Source organism: Convolutriloba macropyga, chromosome 13 (assembly GCF_964194025.1).
Source record: "Convolutriloba macropyga chromosome 13, txConMacr16.3, whole genome shotgun sequence".
NCBI classification, from domain to species: Eukaryota; Metazoa; Xenacoelomorpha; order Acoela; family Convolutidae; genus Convolutriloba; species Convolutriloba macropyga.
In genome coordinates this window covers 15,778,254-15,806,198 of record NC_134480.1, presented here as the reverse complement: position 1 = coordinate 15,806,198, position 27,945 = coordinate 15,778,254, and the positions used below count along the sequence as shown (strand labels likewise).

At 34.8% G+C, this 27,945-nt stretch overlaps 1 protein-coding gene across 5 annotated transcripts in view; it reads right to left on the bottom strand.

Moving 5' to 3' along the window:
* Positions 1–2,747: 2,747 nt before the first annotated feature.
* The window catches only part of LOC142352010 (uncharacterized), a 56,433-nt gene continuing 31,235 nt past the window's right edge, over positions 2,748–27,945 (bottom strand). For 4 of the 5 annotated variants that reach the window (XM_075404336.1, XM_075404339.1, XM_075404338.1 and 1 more), the window contains 3 exons: positions 12,271–14,877; positions 6,536–7,046; positions 2,748–4,038 (listed from right to left, as the gene is read on the bottom strand). In XM_075404336.1, the coding sequence (XP_075260451.1) occupies positions 3,132–4,038; positions 6,536–7,046; positions 12,271–14,650 (3,798 nt within the window). In that variant the 5' untranslated portion in view covers positions 14,651–14,877 and the 3' untranslated portion in view covers positions 2,748–3,131. Of the gene's footprint in view, positions 4,039–6,535; positions 7,047–12,270; positions 14,878–18,994; positions 19,189–27,945 lie in introns of those variants that run through there. The other variant, XM_075404337.1, reaches the window with a different exon arrangement.

Genomic DNA, 27,945 nt, shown 5'->3' with positions numbered 1-27,945 from the left:
TGACTTTTTGGTTTTGAACTTTTTGCCGCGGAAAATTGGGAATAATTGTCGACACTGTTTTCACCGTTAAAAGTCTGGTATCATAAAGAAAGCGCCAACAAAGGACAAACGCTTTAGGTTCAAAGTTATCTCATTCCTTATTCAAATATTCCCCACTAAAATAAAAATTGACAAACTAACAAAAAATCTTCACAAATTTCTCTTCTCATTGCTATTTTTTTAAATTTTGTTTTGACACTACTTTTTCTCTCGGTCTCAATCTCGGAAAAGTGGAAGTTTTCACTTTTAATCGACTAATATCATTTTTTCTTGTTTTGATCCACCTTTTCTTCATCTGAAGCAACTGATAAAATTTTTACTATACTCCGAATTAAAATACGCTCTAAAAATAATGAAATTTATGAGAATTTGCTCAATTAGAAAAGAACTCAAGTAGATCTTTACATTTTTTTTGGTTACGTTCTTAGTGTGACTCATTCTAATTTTGCCACCCATGCACTGACTCGGGTGGCGCTCCTGTTATAAAATATGAATAATTCAGGATGGAGGTCTCTCCTAATCACAATTATCGCACGTCTTCTCGGAATAGGTCGTTGAAAAACTTTACTACATCGTGGGGATATAACTTCACAATGTTATTAATCTTATATGAAACAAAGTGTTATACCCGGCCCACCATTCAATCCTTATTTGAGCTGGTCGAAGCGTTATAACACTTTAATTAACAAAATGGTAAAATGTAACACCAGTATGAGCTTTTCTACTTCTCGACTTAGACAGATATTTTCTAGTCGAGGAGCTTTACTACGAAATAAAATTTGTTGCTGAGTCTACTATTGAAAAAAAATTACCAGGTCCGCAATTCAATTCATTTAAACATCGGAAAAGGCAAAAAAATAAAAAAGGTTGATGATGATTTGAAGTGCTCGTTAGTGTTCACATCACAACCCACGCAAACGGAGGAGTATTAATCCGCTTGAACAGAACGTCAACCCGCCAGAGCATTTAATGTTACTGCAGACGCTGAGGAGTCTACTTGATTTCCCATCTATACTACATGGGTTAAAATAACTTGCAAATCTTCTACAACTGGCAGCCCTAACCTAGGAGTAGCTTCACTATTCGTCTATTGGAGGAGCGCTGTCGGTTAAAAACCAACCGTTTTGGTAATAACAACAGTCGTCTCCAATGTCCTCAAATTTCCTTTCCCTAACTTAACCGACTGAGTGATTAGTTGATCGTTTTATTTTATGGTCACCGAACTAAGCCATTCTAAATAAACGATGCTGTACATAAAGAAATGTGTTATTCCACGAATATGTGAAGTGAAGTCGCTAAATAATATAAAACCGTACACTATTCCCCTATCATACTAATAACCTAGTTTTAATCGATACTATGTTCCTAAGTTTTCAGGCAACTAATTAGCGGTTCCTATAAGAGCCGTGCAATTAAACTTCCATTTAAATACAAGTTTTTAGTCCCTAAGAAGAAAATGATGAAAAGTCGTAGTAGGGAAAAGCAGTAGCAATTTTCTGGGATAAGTTAACCACGAACTTTAGTTTCCTGGATACGCTAATTTCGACTTTAGCAATTATACAGCAAACTGGCCAATATCAGCTTGCTCGCTTGTCTCTATTCAATACTCGATTGATACAAGTTATACTCAAAAATTTTTGCCTTTCGAAGATCCAATTCGGCCTTATATATACTGCTAATCTACACTGGGAAAAAAAAGTAGAGTCCAGGTTTTACTATAAAACAGTTTTGTCATATGGGAAATATGCCATTTTGGGAAATGTTTCTTTTTGGAGTTCATTCATATTTTCGTAATCATAAGTTCCTAATTTGGACTATAAGACTCTTTAGTGAGAAATTGAAGGTGGGTATTATTTGAATCCTTATCAGAGTCAATATTTACTTTTTCAACATTTCTCTTCAGTCTAAGTCACTTCGCCATTGTTAATATTGTACAGTTTTGAACATAGATTTTGGTTTTGTTTTGGAAATAAATCATCGTCAGTATTAATTTATTTTACTTTCCGACAAAACGCTTAAGTTAAACTTTCCATTCCTACAATTGCAAATTAGTGTTTCTGATGAGAACGAGAAAGTTTATCTTGTGTCTTTTCATAAACAAAAATTAATTTAGTATTGCGCCGGACAATTTTCAGAATCCAGGGAGTATTATTTCCTGTGTTCTTTTAAATAAATGAAAATGTTTTTCCGCCTAATTTAGCTGCTAAACTGAAACTTAGCTCAAAAAGCTTTGATATTTTAGTTCTGTAACCGGAAAAGAACTTTTCTTCAATATTTCGATGAATACCTTTTTTTCGTCATATAGAGTGTATTACAATTTTTTTTTGTTGGCAGGAACAAATAGTTGACAGCGAAACCCAAATTTTTTTCTGCAGACGAGGGACACGAGAAACAGATTTCAATGATTGTGATAATAGCTAACCAGAATTTGAGACCATATTTGGCAGCACTTGAAACACGGACATGCAAATTTTAAAATCCAAGATTTTTGCAGTGCCGGATTCTAGGTTGCACATTTTCTGATATACAGTGCCAGATTTTAAAACTTGCAAAGTGTTCGTTTCAAGCAAGTGTACGTGACTCTGCTAACGTCAGTTCGAGATTCCGGCTTATATCCCGGACTGTCACGCGGTTTTCGATAAACGTCAGATTTTCTTTGTGGCTTCATCAGAGTCACGTCACCTATAGTTATACTTGATAAGTTGAGATAAAGTTTGAAAATAGTTAATTGAGAATTTTGAAATTCATTAGCACCTCGTTGACGTATAATAAAAATGCTGAACGGTGGTCAGTCCTTTACAAAATAGAGTATGATCTAAAATATTGCATGATTCATGTCATGTATGGAAAACAAGCATAGCGTGTGGTAAAGTAGTCGCAAAGATATAAATTACAGGTTGAAAATTACAATTGCAATATGTATAATATATAGATAGTATAATTAGGGCGGAAAATAAGGTTATTTTGTCCATATCTCCTCATATACAAAACCTGATTTGCTCAAGTTTACAAAAATAGTTTTAAGCTCATCCAATAACAATTGTGTTGTGACTTCGATTGCATCATATTTCTCAGCTTCAGGTAATTGAAATTTATTTGGCTCGCTGAATGCTTATTCCATCTGGCTCGTTTCGTGGAATGGGTCCGCCAGGGTTCTGCTGGCCTAAACTGGGATCACCCGAGTGGGGTGGGGGACGCATTCGGGTGGGCTGGGGAGGGTTGCCCATGTGTTGACCCCCTCCAATTCCGTTATTCCTCGGGTCATCTCTACTCATGGCAGTGTGCTGACTTTGGGAACTGTAACCTGATTCGGTGGAATGATTCGGCGGAACTTCCGACAACTTCTGCCGGTCGGATCCGTTCATCGAGTAATTGTCGACTGGTGGTCCAAAATTTGGTTTGTTCGGTTTGGAACCTCCCGGATGTTGGTCACTCGGGACTGAGCTGAAACTGTGGGTGCGCTGGGGTTGTCTCGGGTCGTCTTTCATTCCTCCCCCAGTTGACCGGCGGGGTGGAATTTTGTCGTCATAGTTCCTGTAGTCGTTTCCACCCGATCCCACAGGAGGCTCTCCTCCTCTGCCCTGGAACCTCCTCGCCGAGCGACGGTGCCCGCCGACTCCACGTTCGGGTGATGACAGTCGCTCCATGGAATCACTGCTGCTTCCGCGCCTGTAGGGTTCTCGTTCGTCTCCGAAGTTGTAATGGGAAGGCGTGTTGTAATACGTAGATGAGCCGCTATTTGGGTTAGCGTGACCCGAGGGTCCGCCGTATCGCCTCGGGTTTTGTCTGTTGCGACCCGATTGGGCCGAGTGGTGGGGAGGGGGAGGCGGGTTCTGATGATCGATGAACTCAGAGTTCATGTAGTTGCTCTCAAGGTTGCGATGGTAGCCCAGATCTGTGTCTTCCCTTACTGAGCTGCTCCTGCCTTTCCGATGGGTGGGGGGATGTCTGCTGGGGTACATTGATGGATTGGGGTAGAGGTCCGACTTACGCGATTGCCTACAAACAATTAATTGCTCATCTTTTTGCACTACAGGTAGCCTACGCCCATATATACAATTAAGAATGGTTTCAATTAAGAAGCTCTCCTTTGAATGGTCGTGATTCATTTTTTAAACAAGTTGAATGTTTTCATGTGTAACAACCCAATATTCAGGTAAGTCATAAATTTGCTTAGTTTGTTCCGTCTACTTTTTATGCTTCATTGTTTGGTAGTTAAAAGTTCGTTGGTCGTTCTTATGTGTTCGATGCCTTCATTCAAGTCAAAAAGTGAACGCGTTTTGGTAACACATTGCGGATATCTTTGGAGGCGGAAAAACTCTCAAACTGGGTTGTATAAAATTTCAATATCATTGTTCTAATTTTTACCTCTATATTAAGCCGACGCTTTCAATTCAATTCTTTCAACTCAATTCTTTCTAAAAACTAAAAACTTAGAGGAAACAATGTAAGTGAAATGAGTGCTTTTAATAGTAAGAAAAAGATTATAGTAAGACAAAGAAAAATCAATGAAAACCTGCTATAGTTTTAGAAGTACTTTTGTCGTATGAATTTTTGATAATTATATGGATGTGCATCTTTTTAACTATTACATTGTAAAACCAGACGGACTATTCAATTTTTTCTGTTTTTGTAGAACAAAGAAAAATTATAGTATGGCTTGAAAAATAAATAACGCAGTTTTTATATTGATAGAGGTAATACTCTCCAAAAATGTTTTTAAAGCAGCAAAGTGTTATAAATTATTGAGAACCATCAAACCTATTATTGGAGAATCTTCAGGTAACTTAAGATAAAGGATAATAAGACTCCAATTTCGTCTCAAAATTTGTCTGGCAGTCAACTACATTTCCGTTGTTAGCTCTCTAAAGATACAAAGATAACAATAATTTGTTTTTATTTTGCTAATTTATTTTGTTCCGCAAGGCTTAAATTGTTGATAAAACGATGGCTGAAAACCTAATAACTTGATTCTCAAGAAATTTTCTGGTAAAAGTTTCTGATCTGTCAGATGTCAAAAACTTTGGTTTCTTTTTTGCAGCAGCTGACCAAGAGATTCTTGTGATATAGAAATCAGTAAGTATTTTCATGAACTCTTTCATAGAACACGCACTGTCTGATTAGATGTTACAAACAATATTGTGGCAAATTTTTTTATGATCTGCAAGTTGTGCCCAGTACATAGCAGAAACGCAGTGTAATTTCCAAAATCTTGAGTGTTGATTTTCGCCAAGAATATTTCAAAGCCCCACATTTAAAGTTTCTCACCGAATTGACCAACTGGAAAAAAGGGCAAGTGAAAACAATATTATTAAATGTATTAGAAAAGGTTTCCTCGATAGATAATATTTAGCAAAAATATGTTTGAAAACCCCAAGTGACAGCAGAAAGTTGTCCTTCAGTCATTCGGAATATTCTAAAATTATTTTAACGAGCATAAGAGCGCAAGGCGCAAATTCATCTTACAAGGTACAAGAATTTACACAGCATAGTCTCATCATGCAAGATCATGCACAAAACATTTGTTTGTAGTTTTCAGTTCATACGTTACCTTAGTTAGAACATATCACTATCTATTGTTACAGTTAACGGAAAAAGTATTTTTGATACAGCTGCTCACTAATTTTTTTGTTCTGTAAAATTATCTGAGGCGAAATACAAAACAGTGATTGATAAAACATTAGCAAGTTTTTGAGCGATTTTTTTGTGGTTCTACTTCTTTTCAACGAAATTCAGATAACCCGCTTATTTTAACCCCATATCATTTAACCCCGCCAGTAGCCAACATTGCAGACAAGCTTTGTCATAATTAAGCGGATAACCTATTCCCAAGTTCGGTTGTGATAGTTTCATATCAAGTCCTACGGGCCGCTAAGGCATGGGCACAACCTTATTCTTATGTAAATGTAATACATATAAGTTCTAATTATTTACAACATTAAAATCGGGGTGAAATGGTAGGAGCTAAACAAGAAAAAAATGAAAAAAATTTGTTAAACCATCTTTATGCTTTATAACTTAAACCAGTTTACAAGTTTGTCAGATCTATCTATTTGCAACGAAAGAGTTCCAGCTGAACAGTGAAGCGTAATCAACAATAAACGGCCATCTGCTTATTTACAAAAAAATTACGAGACGAAATGTTATTTAGAAATATTTAAAATGTTTTGAATCGTAGCTCAAAATTATCGAGTTTTAAATTTTGGCCTTAAGTTTAATAGGATCTTGTTCGGTAGGATCTTTCTACCTTTAAGCGAGGCACCTTTAACGGATATTTTGGTGGTACTTCTAAACTGGTGAAAACAAAAATTAGTTATTTTCCGAAATTTTCATATTTAAATAATGTCGATATTTGCTTTGATATTGTCGATTTTAAAAGTAGAAAAACCGCATTGCATTCTGCTATTCTACACCGACAGTATTCTTTCTGGCATATTTCATATTTTTTTATATTTGACAGCGGATATAGCTGTGCTTAAACATTCAAAATGCACACCTTGGTGAGTGTCTGCGTGGTGCCATGTCACTGCCATGACTGCTGTCTAAAAATGTAGGGGATAAACTTCCTTTCGACCGTCCCCTCACTCCCCCTGAATATCCCATATCCTCCGCACGTGGAATAAACTCGTAATCCCTGGAATACCTGATGTCTTTCAAATTCCTCCTCCGATCACCCACTCCCATATCAGGATGACCCGCAGGGTGGCCCCCGGGACCCCCTCCTCCAGTACCCCTCGAATCGTTGAATCGGGCTAAGTTTACACTCCCATAACGGTCCCGATCGTAGAAATATGAGTCCATATCGGATGCGTAAGCTGAGTGTCTGCCCGAAGACGAGAAGGGTCCAGTACTTCCGCCTATTCCGCCTCCTCCACCTCCTCCACTTGCGGTGCCCGGGAGGGTTCCGGGGCCACTGAGGGTGGAAGAGCCACCAACTAGGGAGAAATCCCGACCAGACCTGCCAGATGTGAAGGAGCGAGAGAGATTGCGACCACGCTGAGATAGACCTAATCAGACATCAAAACATCTCAGGTGTGATTCGATTACTACAATGACCCAATCAATTATCGTCGCAATAGCAACACTGGCATAACTTATCAATGGAATAACTTGTTAGCGCCCAAACAAATAGCACAACGATCTGAAATAGTTGCAAAATTCTGCTTTGGGATGAGATCCCCCCCCCACCCTCTTCGCGCAACAGTTTGTGATATAGACAATGACGAGAAAATACCCAGTGAAACGAAACTTGATACACTTTTCCAAGACATGCAAGGTCTTCACAATCTTGACAAAATATGGACAATCTTACCAGGAAATTGATAGGCCAAAAATTTGTGGCACATCTTCATAAGATCTTGCCAAGATCTTATCAAAGTGTATCAAGAAAATTTCTTAATTAAACTTGCTAAGATCACGGTAAGCATGGCAAAAAAACTGACTGAATTTAGCAAGGTGTGAAAAGTTTATGGTCCTGAGGTATCAAATGGAACCCCATAATCAGTACCTGTTGGTGATCAATAGTAGATTTTTCTAAACTTAAAAATATCCACATTTCCTGATCAATTGGATCCTGTAAAACAACAGTTGTCTTTCGTGGTAGAAAATTTTTCCCTCTAAACTCCTTCTTTTTCTTTATTTTTTTTGGGATATGACTCGTTAACACCAACTGCCTGGAGTTTGTTGATGTGCATATAGTGCCAGATTTGAAAATAATCTAAAATTTGTTAACAAAAATTTTCTTTTTCTGTTTTTGCTTTGTTTTGTAAAAGCAATCATTAATCAATCTACTGTTTCATTTTCCTTTATTCTGTTATGGGTCATGTTACCAATTTTTGTTTTTTCTAGGTTTTTTATGGGACCTTATTGGTGGTTTTCCCGGCGGTGGTCCTGTATAAGTTGTGTTCTATGTACATATCGAGCTGGCATCCACTCCAAAAATTCATTAAGCTGGAAAAAAGCGGACATTTGTTGGTTAGTAAACTTACGGGTGCAGTATTTTCTGACATTCTTGATAAATTTTCCAATTCTTTATAATTCTTGCTAATTCTTGATAAACCATGATAATTCTTGCATAATCTTATCATTTCGTGCTATGTCTTGTTTTTCAGTGCTGTTAAATTTTTAATATTTGGCACGTCTTGCCATGTCATTGTCAATATTTCTTAAAAATCTTGCCAAGATCTCGTTTCTTGACAGCAATGCAAACATATTGGCAGCTCGTACAAGTCTTGATACTATCTTGTCTTGTATTACGGCAAGATTTTGGCAAGATTTACCGTGTTTGAGTATGTTTCTTATCAAGGCTATCAAGATTCATTTCACTAAGCAGTGACGGAAAAAGATAATCTAATTAGCTAAATTTCACCGTAATTTATGCAATTGTTGTAATCACAGCTAGAGATGGTTAAAAAAACATTCCCACAGGGTTGTTGTCACCCCCTTGAAGCTATTCCTTTACTCGGATTTTAGCATCAATATTTTTATGCTAAACCGAAAGTGATAGGAAACGTGTGGTAATATTAATTCCGCTCACACGAATTTTGCCAATTGGTTTTTTAAATTGCATTTGCTCATTTAATTAAAAGCTCTTCCACCGCTCGAAAATATCTCACCGATTGATTAACAGAACACGTTGAGGTCTGATCATAGATAGGTGAACGGAATGCAATAATGTTTTATCCGAAATACATTTAAGACAGAAAATCTGATCGGTGGAAATTTCAGAATCTTAATAGTCTGAATAGATTTCAAATCGAGCACCGGGAAATTAAAGTCGGCGATTTTCGCAATGATTGTGGAATTTTTATCGTGTAAGATCCGATAAGATGCTGACTAAGAATTTCTATAATCTCAAGCAAAAACGATTTGTTTAACGTATTTGAAATCAAAATAAAAAGGTATAATTTGATTTGGCAGTATGAATAAATTGATTATAACTTTAACTACTTCAAAGTCTATCATGAAGCGAACAAAAATCTCATCTACTGTTAAATTGTGACAAAAAACGATAAACAAACATTGACCTCAGAGACATGTGACCAGAGATCTCAATACGATCAAAAAAATTGAGAAAACTTTATTTGTTTTTATTTACAATTACTATTTTGATACGGGGGAAAACTATGTAATGCGCTAGCATATTGACACAAAAAAAACTTTAAGATGCACATTTTGCTGTTTTAAAAACGGCATGAACAGCTGAAAAAATTTTAACCAGAAAACATGTTGCCGAAGCTGTTGGAAAAAACACTATACATCAATTCGGCCAGATTTTTTTTAAAACTAATGAAAGTAACTGCCGAAACTTGTTTAATGTTCTACAATTTTTTGCTTTTTTAACTTTCTATGAAAAATTCTAAAATTTTTATTTAGATTTTGTATTATATATCCTTCATAGGGTATTAATTGTTTTTAAAAGTGGATTCAACGTTTTGGCGATTTGAAATTCCAAACTTTTGCATTCCAACGAATTAATCAACTAGATTCTTCCTTGGTAAACACTCAGTAGTAAAAGTTGACCAAGAAATTAGGTATAAGTCAACCTTTAGTGCTGTTTGTTTTGAAGAAAAGAGTTTTGTTAGTTGCGTAGATTAGAAAATAGTTTAATTTGTTTTCGGAGAATGATTCTATAGGGCAATTTTTTCATAATAAAATCAAATACCTGGAAAAAAATTCACTAATTGTTTTCGTAAACTAAAGAAAAAGAGTCATAAAAACAAGCAGCCGTAAACTCAAAAAATCATTCCTCTGATGTTTGCCATATTAACAACAATTAAGACCTGTCATTGATGAGATTCAGCAATTAGACAACAAAAATAATAACAAAAATGGACAAAAAGCAAAAATACACTTAAAAATCTAGACAAAATATAGTGTCGAAGTCAAAGAAAACCTTGCTAAAAACCGAGGTCCAGAAAAAGATTAAATTATGTTTTAGAGTCAACTCATCGGATCTGTCATTAATGAGTCTTATAAGGAGACCAAGAACACAACAAAAAAACAAAACTCTAAAATTTCGTGATTAAGTGATTAAGGTGGTGTGAAAGTCTTAGTGAAATATTAAACGGGATATTTTTGCCTCATTTTTACACGATAAGACCCGTCTTTAAACTCATTAATGAATAAGACAACAAAGCAAACAAACTATTCAATTTGAAAATTTGCAAATCTTTTTGAAAACAAAAAGTGTAAGAACAAGAGAACAGAAATCAAGAAAAAGAACCGGCAAAGAGAAAATTTTCACCAGCATTCTATGGTACCGATTAGCGTCAAAGTCATAAAGAGCATTACCTGCCTATTGAAAGACTACAATATTTGCTAAGATATCTGTAACATCTTAATAAAACTAAAGTAAAAAAATAGTGAAAACAGAAGTTGAATTACCGCTCGTGAAAAACATATTCCCTCTCAAAAACCAAAAAAAACTCAAACACCCCTTTCTCACTCAAATTTAAACGCACTTTGAAAAACAATCAAGCTTAAAACCCAACACATTTTTGCTCCTTTCTCTAATCCAGCCTAATAAAAATCACCACTCCAAATTGATTTGGCGTTGACATCAAGAAACCAAAAAATCAAGCATATAGATATGAAACAAACATAGCCGAAAACTTCAGAATTGACTCAAATTTGAAATTCACTCGGTCTAAACGTAATTTTTCTCACCAAACTTAACAAATGCGTTTTTTTACTTTTTTCCACCAACCATTTTCAGATAGAAACTTATGAAAAAGAAAAAAAAGCACAATCTGATAACTGGATATATACCGACCTATCAAACTGGGAAAGAAAAAAATGAAAACAAAGAACAACATAAAATCGAAACCTGATTGCAGTTTTTCATGCACAAAATACTGTACAAATTCTTAGGTCCCAAACTTTGTTCCAGGAAGATTTCAAAATACTGTTACAGTCCAATTCATGCCAGGACAACCACTTAATGACACAAGACATCCCGAAAGGTCAGAAAAGCAAAAATTAAGGCAGATTTTTCAGTTTTTTCTTTGAAAACTGGTTTTCCAACTTCAAGTGTCGGCTAATGTAATATGGACCAAGCAACAGTTCTAGATAAACAGACGGTAAATAATCGAACCAAAACAGTATCCCCAAAGCAAATAAAGCTAAAACTTCAAAAATAGGCCAGAAGGTGTCAAAGTTAAATCCGCTATCGTTAGCAGAAAACAACACAAAATTAATGCGACACAAAACAATGCAAAATTAGTAGCGAAAAAACTGACTTTAATACAATACAACTGCCACAATGAAGATACAAAAAGAAAAAGACTAAAAAAAACTCAAAAAATGTATGAACAGCATGACAAAAACAGACCAAGTTGCATTTGAAAGTCGATTTGCTTCCGATGGCCGAAAGCTCTTGCAAACGTACAATTGGATCTAAAGATTAAGATTTACCGTGAGTGTCCGTACCTCTTGCTTTTCAGAATTAGGCTAGATCAATTTTTTCGGGGATCAAAGTTTATTTTGATCCAATTTTGTCCCGTGGAATTAGCCTCTAATTAGAATTTTCAGTTCTTGTTCTCAATTATGATAATATTTTGAGCGTTTTTTTGTACGTTTTTGAGATGGACCGGAACCATACATTTCAAGATAAAAAATCTCTCCAATGCGCACATTTGAGTCTGATCAGAGGTCACTAGAGTTCATTTCGGTCTGTGACTTTGTCCTTCGACTTTTAAAAGACATTATCAAGTCTCTGAAAATCTACAGCTCAACCAATTTTGCTGTTATACCATGGGACAATGAAGGTGAGGAAAAAAGAGCACAACATTTTTGGGAAAAAATATTTTCACAAGATTGTGGGGAATAATTGAAAAAGGACAGCTGAGAACAGGCTACTGTTAATACACTGCAGACTGAAAGCCTAATGCTGTTCCGCTGCGATTACGCAGAAACACATTTATTTATTTATTTATTTTAGGACTGGAAAGCTTTGCATGTTATTTTAGCTATTCCATTAGTGGAGACTCGCAAATACAGAGTACTTTTTAGTAGAAAAGCGATCAATTTTTGAAGCCCGTCGGAGAAGTGAATGCAGTGCCATTTAACACAATGTACAGTAATGGATCTTTTCAACACTGCTGAAAGCCTTTTCGAAAGACAAAGGACAAATCCAAAGGTCAACGTCTTTTACATTGAAAAGGCGGGAAGTTAGTACATTTATAAATAAACTATTTATAACTAAGGTATAACCAAAACAGACAAACTGACCTTCTAAGTTCAAGTACTGTGAGCTGTCTTTATACGGGGGAAGGGCGTCGTATTCCGAAGGTCGCAGAATCCCCCCTCGTTTTTTACCCGACCTCAAAATTGAGTTGTACTCCATAAGCGGGCTCATTTGCAAATGCTCGTCAAATAAATCACTTGCAGTACCTAGTGTCCATTTGCTACTCGCGGGCAAACTCCGGTGCGATGCCGGAATTTTTTGCCCAACTGGGGTGTACAAAGTACTCGGCCCATAATCCGACTCTGCCCTCCGGGAGTAATTTGTTTTTGTGTATAGCGAATCGCGATCGCGCTCTTCTTCTAAAAGCCGCTCCGAGAATGTTTCGCTGATCAGCTGGGCTAAATCTTTCAGTCTGCGATCTTCAATCGGGTTTGTATACGATGATCTTGGATCCAACCCCGACCGCATATATTCGTGAAGGCTTTTGTCTGAATTGTTTTTGCGTAGTCTCAACGCTTGTCTGTAAATTAGTTTATCTTGTTCTAGTTTTTGACATTCAGCGCAGTTTGGGAACATTTGGGCTAGCTTTGAGGCTTCTTCGAAGTCTATGAAAGGTTCAACGTGACTGGGAATGTCGAATGAAACCGACTTGTTTCGCTGCAGTTCGTGTGATGCGTGCGATGAATGCGCGTCGTGCAAGCTATGTGCGACTGAAGCTGCGGTTGAATGACCTAAAAGGCTGTCTGAGTTTGTTTGGTGCGTCGCGTGCAGTTTGTACGCCAAATCAACAGGAATTCCATACGTCCCGGAACCCGAACCATTTGAACCCCCGATGGAACCCAATGGATCAGAGCTGGGACCATGTGAGCTGCCTAAAGGGTCAATTCCAGGGACGTGATTGCTTCCCAAAAGACTGGAACCGTTGTTTCCACTGCCTCCGAATAGAGAATGATGTGAGGATAGTAAATCTTCATGGTCAAAACTTTTAGACCTGAACTTTGACCAGCCTTGTCTGGCTGAAACTGGCGGTGGACCTCGACTACTGTGTAAACTTGGAAGCGTTTCTGGATTTGGAGCTATGTTGGTGTTCTGGACACCTGCCGATCTGCCAGTTTGCCCGAGCCCTGGGTTCAAACTTGACGCACTGACGTTTGATAAATTTGGATCCAGGTATGAAACAGTTTTTCCCAGAGTGGGGTGATGCTGTTGGTGGAAAATTCCGGATTGAGGGGTGGATCCAAGCGTTCCGGATGTCTGGTTGAAACCAAAAGACAGTGGGTTTGTCGTGTGACTTAGTCCACTAAATGTCGAACTTTTCAAATAGGGATCTTGTACACGTTGCTGTTGGTGACTCCGTTGCGCTTGATCGAACATTTCTTTACTGCGTCTGAACCGCCAATCAGCGTCGTTCTCATAAGCAACGCTAGAGGGCGGTGCAAGTGTTTGATTCTGAATATTGATGCCTAAGGGTTGAGAGAAAACGCCGCTAGAGGGATGCAAAGTTGACATGCCAGGAAATGTTGCATGTTGTGGTTGAGGTTGTTGGAACTGAGCAGGTGGTAAAACAACTTGTTGCTGAGGCGGTATTTGCCCAGCTGCTGCAAGGTTCCCGATGTTTGACGCACGCTGAAGGATCCCAGCGACATTGCTCGCGTGGCCTAAGGTCGGTTGGGCATACTGATGTGCAGTTCCAGCACCACCCGGGATCTGAAGAGGTTGCAGTGTGTTAATTAAAGGCACCCCTTGTTGGGAAATTGCTGATGGTTGTCCGGGATAAAATGTGTTAGGGTACAACACGCCCCCGATAGCGCTCGCATTCCCAGCTGCCGCGGCAACATTTTGGGAATGGAATCCCAGTTGCGACCCGGGTTGTACTCCAAAGGCAGCTGCGGCCGCTGCAGCGTTAGCTTGTGTTGTCGGAACATACCCCGTCGGGTACATGACCGAGTGTTGACCCAAAGTTGATTCGGGACTAAAAGCGTTCAGGTATACTGCAGCAGACGCTGTAGTGGTAGTCGCACTTACAATCTGAGGGCTGGCCCAGAGGTGTGAACTAGAACCGGTGTTGTTCAGAATTGGGCTTATGCTAGGCGCCCGGGAGAAAACTGGCTTTAGTAAACCTTGGTTTTCGTTTCCAGCTCCCGGTTTCAATTGGTTTAGATTATAATTCAAGTCATTATAACCAGCAATATTGGGGCTGAAGGGTTCTCGGTTCGATGTGGAGTTTTGGGAAGCGAAAGTTGCTGCGGACAAGTTTGGTGATAATTTAGTTTTGGTGAATGTGTTTGGTTGTTTACTACCAGTGCTGCTACCAAAAGTGGTCTGGTCGCCGTTGGCTCGTGAGACTAAGGGCGTATTGGATCCTTTTATTGGACATAATCCTAAACTACTGGCAATCTGGGACTTATAATACTCCTTGGACATCCGGGGTCAAAAGTGGGGCCGGAAATTTCCTCCAAAATTGTCGGAACTCCGTATGAAATCTTCAACAGCAAAAACTGATGACAAAAAGTCGACAAAAAGTTCACGTTATTCAAAATTCTCCTCGTAAATTTGTTCACGTTTTGATTGCAGAATTGAGTTTGTTCATGTTTGGTTGGTAGGTCGAATTGTAGCGTTAAATGGTGGATAACGGCGCGGGCGAAAGTACTCTGCAACATAAAAAATAATGGGTGAAAATCTAAATGAAAGAGGGTTAACGATGCTTATATTGTTGCGATTATGCAGCTATTGATTTTTAATAACTAGGTAAAGAGGAAACAGCGCATATGGTTGTTAGTTATAACCAACCACTATAACCAGCATTATTACCACCACTGTTACCACCATCACTAGCGATGCTACACCGTATTGATGCGCCCATGTATTTATAAGTTAGTTAGTTGTTATCGTGGTTTATTATAACTAGAGAATGGTTATAACACAGGTTATGCGTTTTATGAATATGCTGACATCGTGTTATTTTTTGTCACTGTTGGCGGGCGGAAAAAGTAATAAGAATATAATTTGGTTTTGAAACTGCAGTTAGTAGTTATATAGTTATTATATATACGTGAGATAGAACCACTGTTTAAAAAATTGATGGCCAATATTTAGGAAACAATGAATAGATATGCTTGACTAATGGAGCGCTATTAAAATATTGTTTTTTATTAATAAGCTGAAGAAATAGTCACGGCTGCTGCTTTTTCCATCTAAAAAACCATTCAAACAATCAATCCTTTCCGTACCTGAAATAACACACCAAATAACGCACACATACACACAAACAAATAAACAAACAAAATACAAATAATTCTCTCAGCTTTCGACTCTTACAAACATATATCGTCTTGTAAATTCTAATGCGCTTTTAGGTAATTCACTCTGCACCAAAAAAATCGCTTAAAACATTGCGTACGTAGTATATATACATAAACTGAAACACGTTTTACATTTGAAAGGATATATAGTCATAAAATATACACTGACTAGCAATTATTTTTGTCAAAGGATAAACTAAGCTGTAAAATTATTATTCCCATTTTCCTACTAGAGCATTCTGCTTTTTCCAGCTGAAAAACAGGGAAACAAAAGGCTGACCAAAATGTTGTTGTTGTTTTGTGGCTTTTGTCCATGATTACTGCTTTATAATCACACGGCTGTCAAAGACGCAATCTGGCGCGTGTGTTACGCGTGAACGAGTGGACAGACAGTTAATCCTGGCATTAAAGCTGTCTTGAGAGTGAGAAAAGGGAGAGGGGGACAGATTAACTCTTCCCCCGGTGTCAAAAGGTCACATCAATATCAATTGCCACTATTTTAGTCGCGCGGATTATTTTTCAAAAAAAAAATAATAGAAACTTCAGCAAAATCACAAGAAATAAAAGGACAAGAAAAATTTTGAACCAAAAACTCACATCAATATTAATTCCCACATTTTTTTGGGACTCCAAACACGTAAATTCAGAAAATATAACCAGATTGTTGATTATCTACAATTTCGCCCGTAATTTGATTGTACTTAAATTAATCAGGAAATATAGCAAGACGGCTCGTGCAAGTTTGTGGGTGGCACAAGAGTTTGCAAAATTTGCGACCAAGAAAGAATGTGCAATGAGGAATTTAACTTATGAGATTGGCATAATAGACAATGGTTCAGTCGAAAACCTTTTTCGAGTTTTTCAAGTTTTGAGTTTTTTCATTGTTCACAAATACCCAATTAAAAGACTTACTAAGTTATCCACCGACGTCATGTGCAAACTATTTTGCTAAAAAAGCTTAAAAAAGAAACTAAAGGTGATTCCATCCGATCGTCTGCAATTGGTTTAATTCCTATCCCAGAAGTTATTGGCAGAGTAAATCAGCGCTGAATTATTATAGAGACATTCTGTTTTTTTAGGATGGCCTGTAATCTGTTCATGTCCCAATTTACATGTGCCAGTCTTGATTTTTGAGTAAAAATTACTGCATGAAAAATAATATGCTCAGCTCAACTCCCGCCAACAAGGTTTGATTTATATGCAAATTGAACTTCCGCGTGGGGTGGGTACTTGTAACAATTAATTTGGGTAGCAAGTCGTAACCACTAAGCTAAATGGTCTCTGTGGTAATTGCCTACAAACTAGCTTAAGTATAAATAGTGTGTATACTACTATAGTAATCACCAGTTATAAGCTACAAAAGTATGACATTATTCTGCTCAGGTTTAATTTTGGGGTATGAGTAATTTTCAGACACTACAGGATAAAATTAGCCTGGTCGAATTCTATGACCTCAAAATATTCATAATGGAGAAAAACTGCACATTAAGAAACCTAAAATTTTCTGGATATGCAAAACTTCAAAACTGAAATACGTTTTGACTCCTGAATGATGCTGGTTCAGTGCTGAAATGCTCTGAGGCTCAAGTCGGGGATGGTTCTCTAATATGGTAAATTGGAACACATTTGCAAATAAAAGTCATCGGGTTTACAGAGTTACCAAAAAATTGCATAAACACGGCTCATTAAAAACGCAGCATAACAATTCTTGAAAAACAATCCGAACAGATTGAAAAATTTCTGAGCAGGTGATGGAGGCAAACGCTATATCCAAAATCCAAAAAAAATCCGTAAATATTAAGAAGAAAAACGAAAACAGACTGACAACGTCAAAAATGTTGTTCTGAAAATTATAAAAAAAATCTGTCATATTGAATAACAAAAACTACTCAAAAATATATAGGAAAAAATACCCAAAAAATAAGGAGTTAAATTTCGTCTTGACTCAAAACAAAACTATAAAAAACCAAAAAAATTGAGAACTTAAAAATTTAGATTAAACTATCGAAGATTTAAAAAACTGAAATTTAGCGAAATGTGAAATTTTAAAAACTGAAATTTAGCGAAAAGGTAAAGGTCGTGTATCAAAAAGTGTAAGGGAGTGTGTGTATTTGTGTGTGTAGAGTATGTTTATGCGTGTGAGGGAGGGGGTGAGAAAAAGCCAGTATAACATTTAGAACTCATTTTCTATAGTTTATAGATTCGGATAAACTTTACTGAAACTTGAAAGATTCAATCATCTGCTAAGCAATACTAACTTCTTTTTCATTTTTGCTGTCAAAAAAGGAAGATTTTAACCAATAAATGTTGACGATCTCATTTGGCTATCTAGCAAACAATGCCTAAAAGAATTTAAAGAAAACGAGAAACGATTTCTAATACTTGTCATAAACTAAGTAATAGAAAAGAAATAATACCAATCCTCCTAATAATTAGTTCAAAGCTTGTTTTAGAAAAAAACATTATATCTAAAAAAACAAAAAGGGGCCGAAATTCAATAAAGGTTTTGTATTTATGATGTTTTCAATTTCAGTTTCTAAAGTGTTTTTTCTCAAATAAAAGGAACCATATTTGTTTTTTTCAAAACTTAATAAAAACAAAGACTTTAAACGTTACTGAAAGAAGAGGAAGATGAGTGAGTGAGTGAGAGTGAGTGAATGAGTGAGTGAGTGTGTGTGTGTGTGTGTTTGTGTGTGTGTGTTTGTGCAAAAGAGAGACACAGATAGATAGAGAGAGAGAGAGACTTTAATTGCTTGGAAAATAGTTGTTCTCACCAGGTATTCAATTCGCAGTATCTGTCAGTAGAGATGCGTTCAGACGTCAAGGACATAAAATTTTGGTCAAAATTTATTTTGAGGTCTACGTGACAGTTCACTATTGCCAAAATACCCAATACATTTGTACCCAATTTATTGAGTTTGTTTTAAATTTGTTCAATAAGGTAATTACGAATCAACAGTCTGTATTACAAGCATATTTTTTTATCATACTTAAGAGGATAAATTAATCTCAAGTTTGATTTTTGTCAAGCTTTTCACCACAAGCAGTATGAATCTCGATCTTTGAGATTTCACCCCCTCAGCTCTTCACCCAGACTCGTCGTTCAATTTGAATACTAATTATATCAATTATATAAGGAATTAAAATTTGGGTGAAATAAATGGAGTATGAGTAAAGTGGCAGGAAGTTAAACAAATAGGATTGAAATAGCAGCACAACATCAAACATATAATGCCTAACTAATTTTTTGATAATTTCAATAACAGGCTGAAATAGTGTTAATTTTGGTTATTTTGCCAATATGGGTATTTTGGCTTCGGGTATTTTATCCTGGGCACCGGTAAGAGTGAACTCCACATAACTCCATGTGAAACTTTCAGACATAATTTAGCAGCCATAAAATTTCCGATGTTTATTATTTTTTCAAGTTATAACAAAAATAGATATAAATTAGTCTCCGACTTACCTCCGTGGGGACAGTGGATGATTCCTCGACTTAATCATAAATTTGGTTAAGGTGGTAAAACTGATAACTGTCCATACTTGTATAAGGATCCTCTATATTTATTTATATCGTCGCGTCAGCTTTAATTGGCGATTTAAAAATGCCCACCCCAAATTTTTTGATTGATAGGTGTAAGAATATTAACCTGGGTTCCTGCAACCCACAAAAGAGTAGCTAGTTAATTAAACTAACAAGTCGCGCGCGTCAAATGTAATTAAAAGTAAAGCCACATTACCCATGTAAGAATGTTAAGTTAGAATCAAGGCGAGGATTTTCTGATTTTGAAGGAGCGGTTGGTTAACCCTATGGTATCATGAATATAAGGGAACAATTTTTATCCACTTGCTGTAAAAAAACAAACATTGAATAGATGATGTTCTGCTTCAGTTATATAGATATGTTCAGCATACATAAAACAAGCTTGAAATTTTGTTTTTTCAACTCAAAGTTTGCGCAGTCTGTGAAGAACAATTCTGTATAACAAGGGCAGTATTTAACCGAGTCGAGTTTTTTGTTTTGTTGTTTGTTTTTGTTTGTCTTTTCGCTTTTGTGGGAGGGTAAAAGTGGAAATGAAAAGAAAGATGGCGGACTAGTCACTCTATTTCATTCTCAATATAGGCACATACGCATTTTGTGTTCATGTTTTGTTTTGTAGGCTATGCCCTGATGCATTACCCCCAATCAGTGGGGTTGAATCAGTATAGAGACATTCTGTTTTTTTAGGATGGCCTGTAATCTGTTCATGTCCCAATTTACATGTGCCAGTCTTGATTTTTGAGTAAAAATTACTACATGAAAAATAATATGCTCAGCTCAACTCCCGCCAAAAAGGCTTGAGTTATATGCGATTCGAACTTCCGCGTGGGTACTCGTAACATATAATTTGCGTATTGACTCGTAAATACTAAGCTAAATGGTCTTTGTTTTAATTGCCTATAAACTAGCTTAATTATAAAGTGTGTGTATACTACTAAAGTATTCACCAGTTATAAGCTACAAAAGTACGATATTATTCAGCTCAGACTTAATTTTGGGCTATGAGTAATTTTCAGATTATACAGGATAAATTGAGCCTGGTCGAACTCTATGACATCAATATAATCATAATGAAGAATAACTATACACAATGAAACCTAAAATATTCTAGATATGCAAAACTTCAAAACTGAAATACGTTTTGACTCTTGATGATGCTGGTTCAGTGCTGAAATGCTCTGAGGCTCAAATCGGGGATGGTCTTCTAAAATGGTAAATCGGGACAGATTCGCAAACTAAAGTCATCAGGTTTACAGAGTTATCAAAAAATTGCATAAATACGGCTCAATAAAAACGCAGCATAACAAATCTTGAAAAACAATCCAAATAACTGAATGAACAAAGTGAAGAAATTCTGAGCAGGTGATGGAGGCAAACGCTATATCCAAAATAAAAAAAACCGTAAATATTAAGAAGAAAAACGATAACAGACGGACAACGTAAAATATATTGTTCTCAAATTTATAAAAAAAATCTGTCATATTGAATAACAAAAACTACTCAAAATATATAGGAAAAAATACCCAAAAAATTAGGAGTTAAATTTTGTCTGGACTCAAAACATAACTATACAAAAACAAAAAAAACTTTGAGAACTTAAAAATTTATATTAAACTATCGAAGAGCTAAATCAAAATTTTATATTTTCTTCAGAACCTATAAATATCTCAAACGAAAAACTTTTTCTTGGCAAATGGATCAGATTCAAAAAACTGAATTTTAGCAAAAAGGTCGTGTGAAAACTTGGTACCAAAAAGTGTAAAGGAGTGTGTGTGTGTGTGTGTGTTTGTGCGTGTGTGTGTGTGTGTGTGTGTGTGTGTGTGTGTGTGTGTGTGCGTGTGTGGCAGGGAGGTGAGAGAGAGCCAGATATAATTAAAGAGAGGGAGAGAGAAAAAGAAAAGATAGAGAGAGCCCTTCATTCGCATACTCAGAAATAAATTAAACTGACCAAAAAAATAGGAAAAAGAAGTTTTCCTTGCTTGAAATAACTTTTTAAGACCAATTTCTTTTGCCGAAATTAACTGTTGCCTGCTAGAACTGAAAAAAGAATCTAATTTTAAACCCGGAAACTGGAGCGCCTTTTGAAAAAAATACACAGAGGATTAACTACAGAAAAAACCATGCAATTTCGTCCTATTGTTAATATATTAAGAACAGTTATTGATAAAACTGATTAAATTGATACCCAATAGCTCATCAGACTGACACACAATTAGGCAGTGTTACTACAGATCCATCGGGGGAAAAACAAACTACAACAAAAAGTTTTTAAAAACTTTAAAATTTTCGCATTTTTTATCTAATATTACCGATTACCAATACGCAAACCTCGAATAAAAATATACCCCAAAAAAACTTACAAACAAACAAAATCTTTGAAAACCAGGACGAATCTCAGGTAAGGTGGTCATTTTTCGTGGCAATTGTTGTGTTGGTGTGGGTAGAGAGAGGGTAATAGTTTCGTAAATTTTTAAACTTTTTTTTGGGATTTGGATTCTACAATTGATAAAACTTCTAATGGTAACGATGCTTTATCTTCCTAGAATGCCTAAAATTTTTTTGCATCAATTTGAGAATTAAATAGGCCTGAGAAAAATCCTATAAATTTTGTTTGAAAAGTTTGGAAGGACAATATATTCGAGGAAAATTTTAGTCGTGAGTGTAAGTTTAGACAAAAAATAACATTAACTATATATATATATATATATATATATATATATATATATATATGTGGATATATATATATATATATATATATATTGATGTATATATATATATATATATATATATATATATAAATATATTTATATATATACATCTATATATATATATATATATATATATATATATATATATATATGTATATATATATCAAAATATAAAATTATAAAACTATAAATATACAGCCAAAAAATTCCGGAAACGACGAAAATGTATACCCAAAAAAAATTGCTTTATAAATAGAAAATTAAATGGAAGAAAAATAACAGAAGAAAAAAGTTTACAGAAGAAATAATTTGAAAAAAGATGAAATTTATTTTTCAAATAGTCCAAGTACACATACAAACGAAAAACGTTGTTTTTTGCAATGAAACTTAGTAATCTATTGACAAATTATCAGCCAAGCTTTAATGAGTGGATAAACATCTCATTTCCAAAAAAGGAGAAAAAATTTAAGATAAAATAATCAGAAACATAGAGAAAAAACAAACATTTTTCATCATAGCATTATAACTCAAAGCTTTAACGTATATTAATCATATATATACAGACAAAATAAATAAATAAGTAAAATTTATATATAAAAAACAATTATATACATATACATATATATAAACATTTATATATATATATATATATATATACATATATAAATATATATATATATATATATATATATATATAATGCTGTCATGTATAAAAGCATCTAACAAAATATATAGCCCGAAGAATTCTAGAAGGAACGAAGTCGTACTCCCCAAAAGAACAGTCTTTTTAAAAAGAGGATTAATTAAAAGAATAAACAGGGTGAAATTGCCAGAAAAAATTATCGTAAAAAATTAGGAAAGTTCAATTTATTTTTCAGATAGTACAAGAACACATACAAACGAAAAACGTTGTTTCATGCAATGAAAATTAGTAATTTAATGACACAATATAAGCCAAGCATTAATGAGCTCATAAACATCTCATTTCTAAAAAATGGAGAAAAAATGAGAAAAATGTGTAAACATTTTTTTTTTCAAATTTCGTAGAAATAGATAGCTTTGTAGAAAAAAATGTATCCTTTGTAGTAAACAGAGCCTACAGGCATGAAGCTTTAAATCGATTACAAATAAATTCAATAAAACAATACAATGGGCCAAAAACTGCAAAAATAAAATGAAAATCCGCAAAATAGTTGAAAACCTTGCAATTAGCGTTAAATTCCCGTTATTTGCAAAAAAAATTTCAAATAGGTATCAAAACAGGCTGAATATTTTTTACGTTTGTCAACAATAACTTGTTAGACAACATAAAAAGCAAAAAAAAACAAGGAGGCTCGGTAATGTGCGTTTGAACATAATGTTCCGAACCCAATCAACCACTTTTTTATTTAATTGACTTTAAATGAGGATGAGAATAAATTTAAGATTAATCAAGAATAATTGCGAATCTATTCAAAAATTGCCAGTATACACATGAAACAATAACTCAGTAGAGGGCTAAGGATACCTGCCATTAAAAAGAGCAAGCGACAAGACAAACAAGAAATTCAGAAAAACAACAAGCTTTACCTATGACCAAAACTCAATATCTTACTAAAAAAACTTCATGAAAAGCTCAAATAAGCATCAGATAAGAAATAAAATAAACCAAATGACTTGCATTTTATCAGAAAAGAAATGGGACCTCTCTTTATTTAGATTAAGTAACAAGTATGCAGAATACAAAAAGGGCCGTGTTAGAAAATGCGATTAATTACGCTTTTTGAAAACAATTAAATTCAAAGTCTTGATAGCAATCAGCTGTCAATTGAAATCAATTAATGGCTTCATTAGTGCCTTGAAAAAATGAATGAGACCTGTTAATATAAGGAATGTCATGAAACTACAGAACAAAAACAAAAAGCCAATAAACCCGAAAAGTTGTTTCAAACTTGCTAGCAAACGTTGTCCAATCCTATGAAATTAAAATCTTTTCACTGAAAATTCTGAATATTTTCAATTGCTCCTCATTTCAACACCATTAGTTCAATATAGGACTTATCAATATTGTGTCATTAAAGTGAAAATCGGACAAAACAACAAAAAAAGAACCTCAAAAATTTGAGAAAAACCATTAATACAGCCAAAATCCATTCCAAAAAACCATTATAACAGCCATAAAAACCCATAAAACAGCCTTGATCTTTTGTAAACAAATTTTTTTAAACCATAAAACATATCAGCCTTAATTTTTTAACTTAAAATGGTAAATAGTTTAACTTGTTTTGTGGTTAGCAGTCCAATTCTCCAGATCATTAGAGTGATCAATTCAAAAGACTAAACATTAACGCTGAATACAGCAGAACTCAATATTTCACGAGCAATTTTGTGCAAAAACCGCAAACTCTTCTCTGATTTTTCTATGTATGTTCGTTGAAATCATTTTGCTTGTATATTTGTCAACAAATGAAGTGTGATTTGAAATCATAATACTCTATAACTAACATGAAAAAACAGAAAGCAAAACTAGTTGAAAAAAACATAAAGCACTCATTTACAATTTGAATAATTTTTGAACTGTAAATTCTTGCAAATAGCCCAAAAACGGTCTTACTCTTGCCGATTCTCCAATAAAACAAAAAATAGTCCAAATGCTACCAAAATAGCTGTTTTGACCAATAAGTCATCATATCAAAAATAAATGATGAAATTTGAACATATATCGGCTAATATTCAGTTACTTATCATGGATCTATGAACTGAAAGCATTAGATAGTTCTTTAATAGCTCCTTCGATATGAAGTCAGACATCTGGTTTATAAAACTCAGTGGTAAGAGTACAAAAAGAACAACAAATGCTCTCAAAACTAAAGAGTTCACACAAAATTTACGAAAACATTTTTTTGAGTCATATTAACCTTGACCTTCACTCAAAAAACACATCAATGGTTCAATTGACCTTATTGAAACATAATGGAACCTACCTTCTAATAAGTGGACATTAAAATGAAAACAGATATTTTTTTTTGTATTTGGGATGGAAAAATGCAAAAAATCGAAAAAACACAGACCCGAGGCCATTAAAAACGCTTTTATTCTGCGAAATTGCTTTATAGATTTTTGGCAGACGATAATTTTAATATAGAAAATTTAAACTAAGGATGTAATAAATATCGGACTCAGTTATCGAAAGGCCTCAAAAATGTTATTTCCAGAAAACTTTCTTTTGAACAGGAGATACCATTAGCCCATATCTAAGTAAAAGAAAATTGTGTGCGCTGTTTTCATGTCTGCACCACCACTCAAATTGTACAGGGTGGGCCAAATAGGCATATTTGATGCGATTTTTAAGAAAAAAAGGGAAGAAATTACTGAATTTTCACAAATTTAGCTTACTCTTTTACCAAAAAAAACCACCAGCTCTGTTCTATCATTAAAAGCAAAACCAATGAGACTAATGTTAACAATTTTATCATAATTTAGGAAAAATTGATCAAAAAGTTAAAGAAAACAATGCGAAAAAATGAACTAAACAACGGAAGTTAGGCTAACGTTCTCAAATCTTTAAACCTCCCTAACTCCTCCAAGAAAGCCAAAATCAGACATTTTAACTTTAAGCTTGCCAAGTTTTCTAATGATACCACTCACAATCCTGTACGAAGAATATATCAAATGGCGAAAACAGACTGAACAAAAAAACCAGTTGAGTATATAGATCCTCACCCACTAAAGTGGGTCGGAACTAAAAACATCTTTAAATAGACGCATGTGAACACAAAATTCACTGGCTTAGTGCCAATTGTTTCATATCTACCTTTCTCGATCTTTTTCAAAAGAAGTTGTGAGCACAATAACTATTCTTTCTTTTCTCCGCTCTTCGAATTCAACCACTGAAATAACTTTTTCAAACTTTATTCACTCCCTGAACTTCCTGTTTCTCTGTTGGCTCACTTGTCAAAAAACAGAAAACGAAGAGGCCTCTTCAATTCGCAAAAATATAGAGCACCAATACAATCCAATTCGTGGATCGTAACAAGTGATGTTTAGTTTTTTTTTGCATGTTTATGTCTTCTGAGTTATTTAAAGTTGTCTGAATTATTTAAAGTTGAATGCGTTTAAATCAGACTTATTGAAATAGGAGGACCAAGTTTGCGGCCAGAAGAATAATCTATTTTTGGAAACCGTCTATATTGTACTACAACCTACTAAAACAGATTGTTGTATTTTATAAATTGATGAACATGAACTTCACAATTTCCTAAACTAATTTCAACGCAATTAAAAACTTCGTGTATGAATCATCAAAAAAGGAGAAATAACAAACAAAATTATTAATTTATCGTTTTATTATCTTTGCGTTTATTAGCATATTTAGTCAAGCTATTTTGATTCAAACACCATTGTTTTTTTGTTCCAAACAACTCATTTGTCAAGCGTTTTAGGAACATAACAATAATAACACGCAAATATTCATTAAGTGTTTCTCTCGTATTCCAAAAAAAACATTATACTCCTTTGCTTCTTTTTTTTCATCCAGAAAGACCTATCGACAAAAAAGCGTAAAAAATCACAAAAAGATAAAAACATCCCTCAACTCCAATTAGTCTCTGACTCGGAAAAAAATCCAAAAAAATTCTAAAAACTGCCTGGAACTTCTTCTGCAGCAAGAAATTGTCACTATGGAGAACTGTGCTCTTATTTAATTTATGCTTGAGACATTTTAAATTTCAGAATTGAAAGTAAAAACCAACAAATTGGCAATCCGAACATCAATTACAAACGAAATAGTTTGATCAGGGTCGGTAAAGGCTTTTTCTTGTCAAATTTTGCCTGAAGGCCTCAAAACATTATTTCCAGAAAACTTTCCTCTGAACCTGAGATACAATTAGCCCATATCTGAGTAAAGGAAGATTAAGTTCCTCAAAACTTTCTGGAAGATTCAGATTTAAAGCATTGTTTGATGATGCCGTCAAGCTGAAACTTCAAGTTTTACTGCTCTTTTTTGTTTCCAGTGACGTTATCTATTCGATTAATGTCCAGATGCATCTTCAGATATGAGCAAAACTGAACTTAGGAACAATTTTTTTTGCTGAAAAATAGTTTGTTCGGATTCGTGAAGGATTGATTTGCCTGAGCCCAAAAACACAACAAAAACCAATATTGCAATGGTAAAAATGCCTAATTGAACTCCTATAATAGGTAACCAAAATCACAAGCAGTTTAACATTAAACTTTTTTCTAATTTGAAAACTCTCACGCGTCAACAATTTGAATAGGATATGTGATTGAAAAATTTTGTCCAAATAAAATGAAGTACAAGGCATAAACTGTGCAAGCGTTTGAGACGTTTGCTTTGGAAAATTATTTCAGCGTCATTTTTTTCTAGATACATCAGGAATCATATTCAAAATATTTCACTTTGAAATAGGGCAAAGAATAAAAAGTATTATTATTTGAACTTTAAATTTTTGCTGACAAGCAAGCAAATACAATAATAAGTGAATTGTTTCATGGAGCGTGTTTTATGAAAATTATTATTATGAGCTCGTGCAATGAAAAAAAGATCGCCATGCCTTGGAAGAAAAGAGTGCATTTAAGTCTTATGTCAGAATTCCCACCACCCGGTTTTAATAACTCAATTTTGGAGAATTCAAAGTACTTAGTTACTCTCTGAGCTACGGCAAGTAATCTTCAAAGCCATGGAAAGTTTGTTTTCTTTTGATTTCAGCAGGAGGAACAAATAATTTCTTTTCTGTTCGACAATTTTTTGGAATCAAAATAAACAATTAATGGATAATTTTCAATGACATGTTAGGAGTAGACAACGTCGACTCATATTACTTGGCCAATGTCCGAAAATGCAAGGTTCAATAAATTTTGCGTTTTGTGAATTCAATTGAAAAAACTCCGTGTCCAGTTTTGACGATCCACATACCCTTTTCAACAATGGAATATAGTTACGCAAAATGCGGAAATAGTTACTTCTATCGTGGACAAAATTTGTAATAACATACAATTTGTAATAAGTTTTCACGGATAAAAGTAAATCATTAACACAACTTTGAACATGTAGTTAGCATAAAATTTTGTTGCCCAATATTAATTTGTAATTTTTTGAGACCCCATTCATAGACCTAAATGTTCTTGTGAGCAACGATATGTGTAATTATAAAATGACTAATTGTCTTC